General features: G+C 35.1%; 1 protein-coding gene across 1 annotated transcript; it reads left to right on the forward strand.

Moving 5' to 3' along the window:
• Nucleotides 1-5,207: 5,207 nt before the first annotated feature.
• Nucleotides 5,208-5,711, forward strand: LOC111920876 (lysine-rich arabinogalactan protein 19-like). The gene has a single exon (XM_023916453.1). It carries the CDS (start codon nt 5,208-5,210, stop codon nt 5,709-5,711), a length of 504 nt encoding a protein of 167 aa, XP_023772221.1.
• Nucleotides 5,712-9,406: the final 3,695 nt, after the last annotated feature.

Below are 9,406 nucleotides of genomic sequence, written 5' to 3' on the forward strand. Positions count from 1 at the left end.
CCCACACCTGAGCTGTTCGCTACAGTTAGACTAACTCAGTCTAGGGTGACGAAAACCTTATAATCAAAAATCAAAACCGGTGTCCAACAACGCCAAGACAGTCGAAATTGTCATTATTTAGTATGGTTATGACGGCTCACTTAGAGGAATTAACGTTATGAAATTTACAGAAGACCATTCTCTTTTCTCTTGGATTCCTCGGAAACATTCTTGTACTGGTACTCAACCTCGGGGGTTAGTATGGCACCTTTTTCTTTTATAGACAACATCGGGTTGTCTGAGAACATTCTCTTTACATGCTCTTTACATTCTCTCTACATTCTCTTTACCCTTTTAGTCAAATAAACAATAACATACATGCATTAATACAAGATCTGCCACAAACACACTAAACAGTTTGAAGAAAATATAGGATTTTCTGGTGGTTTTCAAAGTTATACAAATCATTTTCACAAACATGCTTATGAACTCACCAACATTTTTATGTTGACCGTTTTCAAAATAAATTGTATTCTCAGGAAACCGTTGAAGCACGATGAACGAAACAAACTAATGGATATTATGTTATATTTTGTTTCATCATACTCTTACTATTTTGGCATGTAATATTCAAATACAATACTCGATGTAAACAATGAATGTTGTTATATTACATGTATGATGATGATGATGTTATGTTTCAATTATATTCACTATAATGAAATTTCAAGATGAAATCACGCACAAGCCCCCAGACGTTTCCGCTGTCTGGTTCGGGGGTGTGACACAAACATCAATTTTCCATACATTTCATTGCATGGATAAATAAATAAGACAAAATCAAAATTTATTTTATTGCGGAAAAATTTGTCCTTACAATGCAATCCAATTGAAAAACTATGCTATTACATTTCTTAGCAATCTATTCTAACTCTAAAGTAGCAGCTCAAAAATCCAATCTTCGAATCCATGCGATCGAAATCCATTTCTTCATGATCAGATTCAGCACGCTTCTTCCTTTAAGCTTCCTCTCTTTTCTTCAATTCTACAAAACATCAAAAATGTAATCTTATCACATAATGTATCAAGAATTAAAAATAGGAACTTATAGAGTTGGTTAATGGATTTTACCTGAAGTAGTTCCATACGTCTTGACTCTCCCATCTCTTAGATTTCTCAGGTAGACAGGGCAACTTCGTCTCCAATGCCCCTTCTCTTGGCAATAAAAACAAATTGACTCTTTTGGAACAACACACGAAACTATTTCAGACTTTGCCTTTTCTTATGATCAAAATTTTCGACCATGGCATGCCTTTCGTTGCCATTGCCTTTGTCCATGGAGGCAGATCCACCAATCAACTTTGCTTCACCAGTGCGCCAAATCATTGTTGATTCACCGGCAACAAGCAAATAGGTGAGATTGATGAGGGTCACGTCATGGTCTATCATATAGTACTCTCTTACGAACTCAGTATATGAGTCAAGAAGCGACTGAAGAACCCAATCAACAGCCAGCTTCTCACAGACAACGACTCCCAACATTCTTAATTTATCAATGTGTGACTTCATCTCTAAGACGTGTGCACATACTAACTTTCCTTCTTCATGTTTACTTGCCAAAAGGGCTTGAGTGAGCTTGAACTTTTCAAGCCTTTGAACTTGTGGGTTAGGGAGAACAATAGGAGGAGGTGGAGGAAGTGAAACATGATCTCTTATTCCTCGATCGAATCGTGAAATATCATATTCATGTGGAAAGCTTGTTTAAGGGATTTGGGAAGACCATAGTTGTCGTACTTTGACATCTACAAAACGGAAGAAAATTCAAGTTAGTTGATTGATTGGGTCCTTAATAAAACACCCAAATGAGATATTAAGGCTTGGACCCAAAACAATACTCTACAACTTGGGAAAGGGATGTCGTAACCCAAATTGCAGAACATTTGAAGGTAAGTGAATGACGATTCACTAATTTTCCACCATGAAAAACGAAAAAGAGATTCAGTTTTAAATGTATTGAAAACTCCTGGATCCTTTGAGATTCATTGAACTTTTCAATAGCATGTTTAAATCTCGATATGCCCCTCGATTTGTGACTGGGATGCCGAGGATCACAAACAGGGTGTGAATAACCATGCAAATATACATGGTGCCCCCAATGTTACAGTCACCTATTCTATGTGCCGGTTAACCACACATGCTCCACCAAATTATGAAAAACATTGAGTCAACCTTCGCTACCTTTGCTTAGAACCCATTTAGTGTGTCGGTTAACCACACACGCTCCACTAACGTCTTAGCAAGGGTACAAAATGTAATTTCATGGAATTGCATCAAATTCACTTTTGCCTAAAGTAACTAAGATTGGGAATTTTGTAAAAAATTTAGTTACTTTATAATTCATTACACTTTTAATGGAAAAGGTTTGCTCTATCCTACCCGTTCGGCTAACGGCCCTCCACTAGTCAAGAGTGTGGTGGGTAAGAGTGGATACCCAATGTCAGTCATTTTACAGACCGCTTCCTTAAACACCCCTTATAGACCAGCTTCGTGAATGAGGCCTACTAACGGTAAGACTGACATTTAAGTTATACATATATAATATTAGACTTTTAATTTTATATATAGTATAAGGATGTATTTTACACTTTTAAAATACTATGTGGTCTAATTTAACAAATTACACTTTTAATTTAATTAAATGTAAACCATATCATTATTGATTTATTAACTCTCTTTTAATTATACACTTAATTAATTTAATAAAACCATAAGGGTGCAATTGAGCTTTTCAAAAATTAGGGTTTTAGAATTTAACATTTTAAAATTAAACTTTTAATTAAAATTTAAATTCCAAACCTTGAGGGCAAGTTTTGAAACATTTCAAATCATTAGGGTTTAGAATTTAAATATTTCAAAATTAGAGTTTTAATCAAAATTTTAAATTCCAAAACTTGATGACAAGTTTTGAAACTTTTCAAAACTATCAAGATCAAATTACAAATAATTAAAATTAATCAAATAATTGGTAATTATATAAATTTGACCTAATTCAATTTCTTACTAGATAATTCAAAACAAAATTACAAATAATTAATATTTATCTTATAAAACAAGTAATTATCTTAATTTTGACAATTATCTTCTATTTTGGTAAGGATAATCACCAAATATTGATAAAATTCAGATTTTATTGATGAAAAATGTTTTTTGGTAATTCTCCTTCAGGAAAAAATAGCAAAAATCCTGATTTTCCCTCTGCCTGACTCACGGACTCGCCGAGTCACTGTCTGTAGTCGTCGAGTTGGGCTGACTCACTGAGTTCAGTCGGGCAGAGGGCAGAAATCGATTTTTCAAGTAATGGATGAACATGTAAACATCAAATACAACAGAAACCAATCAAGACGCTGATACCACTGATGGGTTTTATATAAAGAACATTCTATGTGCTCATGCAAACCCTAAGGCTTGGATCTAAGTTTCTCTATTATACATGCAATTCATCCAAGACTTATAAACCCTAGATCTAGTATACTAATTTCGAAATTGACATGTATGAACAGATCTAGATGATTACCTCTTGTAGAATGGCTTGAATCTCTTCAATCTTCTTTCCGTGGAGCTTAGAGTCACATATGTCACTCCTCTAATGGTTTACAAACACCAAGAGCAAGAGAATGACTAATGAGAAGGAGGAGGAGCACCAAAAACGTCCTAGGGTTATCAAACAAGGAAACCCTAATTTGACTGCTTAGGCTCCAAGCAACCCGTGGACTCCCTTTAGAACACCCCTTGGACGAATTCCTTACAGGCTTCCCATAGATTTAGTCCAACCCGTGTGCCAAGGTGATCCATAGCCCAATTGCAATTATCTTATAATTACAATTCCAGTCCCCTAATTTTAATTAATATCTTTTAGTTACAAAACTAACTATCAATTAATTCTTGACTAATATTAATTAAACAATATGATTTCTCCTTTAATATATTATTCATATAATATATTAATAAATCATAATTAATCCTCTTTCTCCATAAATCATCCTATCAAGTTGTTTTGATGAAGGCAACCCAAATGGACCATGCACAACCGGGTCAAATACTTACCAAATATAGTTACGGGCTTAGACACTAATCCAACAATATTATTCATTCACATATACCTTGTTTGAATCGATCACTTGTTCTCAAAAACATTTTAAGAGTACCTCGTATTAGTAAACATCTCCTTTTAGCTTATAGACTTGTTTATGATAATAATGTGTTTATCGAAATTCACCAAAATATGTTTCTTGTAAAGGACAAGGTCACGAAGAAAATGCTTATGTTCGGTAGAATCAAAGGAGGTCTCTATCCGTTGCCCATTGTTCGTTCGTCTCGTATTCCTCAAGCTGCATCTAGTGTCAAAGTGTCTTCGTTAAAATGGCATCAACGTCTAGGTCATCCCTCACCAGTAGTTCTTAGGTCTATTTTGAAGTCCAATAAACTTGATGACCCTTTTAATAGTGTTTCAAGTGTCTGTGATGCATGTCAACGTGCAAAAAGTCATCAACTTTCCTATAATAAAAGTTATCATTCTACAACTTTTCCTTTAGAACTTGTTCATACTGATTTTTGGGAGTGGTGGTTTTAAATATTATGTTAGCTTTCTTGATGATTATAGCCGGTATACCTGGATTTATCTTATTAAGCATAAATCTGTTGTTGAACATGTTTTCTATGATTTTCAACACCATGTTGAATGCCTTCTAAACACTAAAATTAGAACTGTTCAATCTGATTGGGGTGGCGAGTACCATAAGCTCCATAAATACTTTCAGCAAATAGGTATTTCACACAGGGTGTCGTGTCCCCATACTTCCCAACAAAATGGGATGGCGGAAAGGAAATACCGTCACATTGTTCAAACGGGACTAGCTCTTTTAGCTCGTGTTTCACTCCCTCTTCGTTTTTGGGATGAAGATTTCCTTACAGCTTGTTACTTAATCAATCGAATGCCTAGTCGCACACTATCAAATTCTACTCCCATCACTCGTCTCTTAAAAATTACACCTGATTGTTTATTTTTGCAAAATTTTGGATGTGCATGTTAGCCCAGTCTTCTTAAGTACAATTCTCACAAACTTGACTTTCGATCTAAGATGTGTGTTTTCTTAGGGTATAGTTCCATGTATAAAGGGTATAAATGTCTAGACATGTCCACCGGTAGAATTTATATCTCATGAGATGTTATGTTTGATGAGTCACGTTTTCTAAATGCCACTCCAGTTACTGATACCACCATGTCCTCTCAATCTGTTGTTGTCTCATTTCCTCAGTCAGAACCAAGTATTGTGAATGATCATTTGAGCAAATATGACCTGTCATTATTATTGGCTAGTTCTTCTCATGCAGTTGCAGCTCCCACAGGTACAACTAACACTGAGACTGTTACATCGGGTCCTAGTTTGTCACACGTGGGTCCCATCTTTTCACCATATGTGGATTTATCATCCAACACTACTACAACTCCTCCAGAGCCACCGAATTCTCCCGACATCAGTCCTACTGACCCCCCAGCGGCTGCTGGTTCAACTAACCCACCTGTCCAGCCTACTACCGAACCAGGTTCTCCGGTGTCCCCAGTCACTTCCTCTACCGTTGCTCCTGAGATCACCTCCCCACCTGGCATAATGACTCATGGACGTGTAGGGAAGAGTTGTCCTCAACGTTTCACTGATGTTACAATCTTATAAAATCCACATTGTCGTGCATTTTTTGCTGAACCAACGTCATCTCGAGCAGCTCTTCGAGATCCGGCTTGGCAAGCTGCAATGCAATCTGAGTTTTCTGCCCTTACTAAATACATACATGGGTCTTGGTTCCAAGGCCACCTAATGTGAATGTCGTCAGCTGCAAGTGGGTGTAAAAACTCAAACAACATGCTGATGGTTCTTTGGATAAGCATAAAGCACAGTTAGTTGCACGCGGGTTTACTCAACAATATGGGATAGATTATCATGACACATTTAGTCATGTTGTTAAGCGCACTACAGTTTGTTTAATTCTTTCTCTTGTTGTCTCTCGCGGTTGGCATCTCAGATGGATCGATGTGAGCAATGCTTTTCTCCATAGATTTCTCAAGGGGGAGGTGTATATGCAACAACCTCCTGGATTTGAGAATCCTCATCATCCTCATTTCGTCTGTAAACTTCAAAAGGCTATTTATGGTCTGAAACAATCGCTACGTGCTTTCTCCCGGCTCAGTGATAAGCTTCACCAACTAGGTTTTCATCCTTTTAAAGCTGACGCGTCTCTCTTCATTTTCAACCAGGACACCGTCACAATTTATATGCTTGTGTGCGTGGATGGCATTGTTATTGATGGTACATCTCCTCAGGTGATCGATACTTTGATTAAAAATTTGTCTACATCTTTTCCCATTAAGGATCTTGGTTGCCTGCATTACTTCTTGGGGATTGAAGTCATTCACAATTCAGGGGGAATCACTTTTATGCAACACAAGTATGCCAATGACTTGCTTCATCGAGCTCACATGGAGAATTGTAAAAGCGTTTCAAGCCCTATGTCTGCTACAGGCAAGCTTTCTCGTGATTGTGGAAAATTTCTTAATGAACCAGATGCCTTTAAGTATCGAAGTATGGTAGGTGGTTTGCAATACCTTACACTAACTAGACCAGATATTTCCTTTGCAATTAAAAAGGTTTGTCAGTATTTGTCCAAGCCAACATATATTCATTGGGATGTTGTCAAGCGTATCTTGAGATATGTCAAGGGTTCGACTAACACAGGTTTGAATATTTGAAAATCTTCTTCCACACTGTTAAGTGTGTTTTTACAGATGTCGATTGGGCTGGTTGTTTGGACTATCATAGGTCAACTGGTGGATTTGCTATATTCTTGGGTCCAAATTTAGTCTCATGGAGTTCACGAAAACAGCCCACAGTGTCTCGATCAAACACTGAGGCTAAGTATAAATCACTCGCGAATGGTACTGTAGAAGCTATTTGGATACAGTCTTTACTCAAGGAGTTAGGAGTATGTCAGTCTCGACCACCGGTGTTGCGGTGTGATAATCTTGGCGCCACTTATTTGACCGCTAATCCTGTTTTTCATGCTAGAACAAAACATATAGAAGTGGATTTCCATTTTGTGAATGAGAAGGTGGCTATTGATGCTTTGGATGTCCGTTTTATTTCTACTAATGATCAAATAGCTGATGGTTTGACCAAGCCTGTTACTCACCATATGCTAGAGCGTCTCAAGTACAATCTCAACCTTGTACAGGTTAAGATTGAGGGGGAATGTAAACAGAAGCCGAAGATAGATGATAAGTGATTAGGTAGTCAGTTGTGATCTGTTGTATAGATAGATATTGATGATATTCAAATATGATGTAATCCTATCTTTGTATTTTATCTATATATGGCAGTATGAACTAAGGGTCTTTCAAGGCAAATATCTAATTTCTTCTATACATGGTGAAGGCTTTACAAAAAAAACATAAAATGATGATGAATTGACATATATATGTTTCATTTCTATATTTGATATTACATTTGGATGCATTTGCTTCAAGACTATGTCGGACAAGTAATCAGAAAGCATGGAAATGAATATTAAAAATTTGATATCAAAATAAATATTTGTTGATATCAAATACCGCTTTGGGAAACATGATGATGAATTGATATGCATACCTCGAGAATTCAAGTGTATATTTTGAGACCATTCTAATTTTGTGAGACCGTGAGACCAAATCTAAAAATAATTTTAAAATGCAAAATAAATGGAAAAATCCAAAAATTCTTTTTTTAAATATTATTTTCGGAACTTGAATTAACTAAAAAATAAAAAAAAATCTCGTTTTTTTTAAAATACATGAAATATTCTAATAGAATATTACACTGTACATATTCTAAAAAATAATTTTAAAATGCAAAATAAAGGGAAAAATCTAAAAATTCTTTTTTTTTAAATATTATTTTCGGAACTTGAATTAACTAAAAAAATATAAAAAATAAAAAAAAGATCTCGTTTTTTTGAAAAACATGTGAAATATTCTAATAGAATATTACACTGTACATATTCTAAAAAATAATTTTAAAATGCAAAATAAATGGAAAAATCCAAAAATTCTTTTTTTAAATATTATTTTCGGAACTTGATTTAACTAAAAAAATTAAAAAAATAAAATAAAAAAACGCGTCTCACAGTCTCACAAAATTAGACCATCTTACATGAAACTAACCAGGGTCGGTCCAGACGGTGGGCAACCTGGGCGACCATCCAGGGCCCACGACTCCTGGGGGCCCAAAATTTATGGGCTATATAATGTATATATAAAAAAATTATTAACAAAATGATTTTTAGAGCCTAACGCCTCGTTCCCGAGTTTAACAAAAGAAAACAAGAGAAGAGAAAAGAAAGTCACGAGAGAAAAGAAGAGAAAGGAAAGGAAAAAAAATTTCTTTCGTGTTCCCGAGTTGGAGAGAAGTGGAAGAAAAATGAATCATTTTGTTCTTTCTTTCCAAATCCTCCCAAATTGGAAGAAAAGTTAGGAGGGAAAGTGATCCTCCAATTTCCCTCCACTTCCTTCCACTTCTCTCCTTTAATGAAACTCGGGAACATCAATCTTTTTTTATTTTCCTCTCATTTCCACTCATTTCCTTTCTTTTCTCTCGGTAAGTTGAACTCGGGAACGGGGTGTAAAGTTGGTTCAAACTTAAACTAGCTCAAAAGATAAGCAATTTGGCTTGCTTGTTATTGTTAATTGAATGTGTTTATAGTCAATAATAAATGATATTTTTTTTGAATATTTATTATATTTATCTTTAAGTGGCCCCTTTTTTTTCTTTTCGCCCCGGACCCCATGTATTTGGACCGGCCCTGAAACTAACCATATATATATATATATATATATATATATATATATATATATATATATATATATATATATATAGAGAGAGAGAGAGAGAGAGAGTTAGGTTGAAATGTTTTCAATAAGTATTGTGTGCCTAAATGCACCAATCACAATTTAGCAAATTATTAATTAATTTTTTTAATCCATAAGGGTAATTATGTAATCTTTCATTTTAATTCCTTATTTAATCTGGATCTTATCCATTTATATTAGGCAAATTTTTTTGATTGATTTATTTATCTTTAATGTAATTTTCTCTATATAATTGATTTTAACGTCCGATCCACAAACACAGATCACAATTCTCGAATACATACTCTGCCGATCAATTTGTGTTACTCATTCAATGGATGTTTATTCTGGAAATCAGAACCAGGTATTGCTACATATTTACAAGCTTCTGTCAACGATAATACTGATTTTGTTTCAAACGTCCCCCACACACCCTTTTATTGTTTTTATATATACAGATGTATTAAATCTGATAATCTTCCAGGTAAACGATGA

This window comes from Lactuca sativa, chromosome 3 (assembly GCF_002870075.4).
Source record: "Lactuca sativa cultivar Salinas chromosome 3, Lsat_Salinas_v11, whole genome shotgun sequence".
NCBI classification, from domain to species: Eukaryota; Viridiplantae; Streptophyta; class Magnoliopsida; order Asterales; family Asteraceae; genus Lactuca; species Lactuca sativa.

Bases quoted from the DNA above. Each gene is read 5' to 3' on its own strand.
- LOC111920876 (XM_023916453.1), top strand. From the start codon at position 5,208: ATGTTTGATGAGTCACGTTTTCTAAATGCCACTCCAGTTACTGATACC.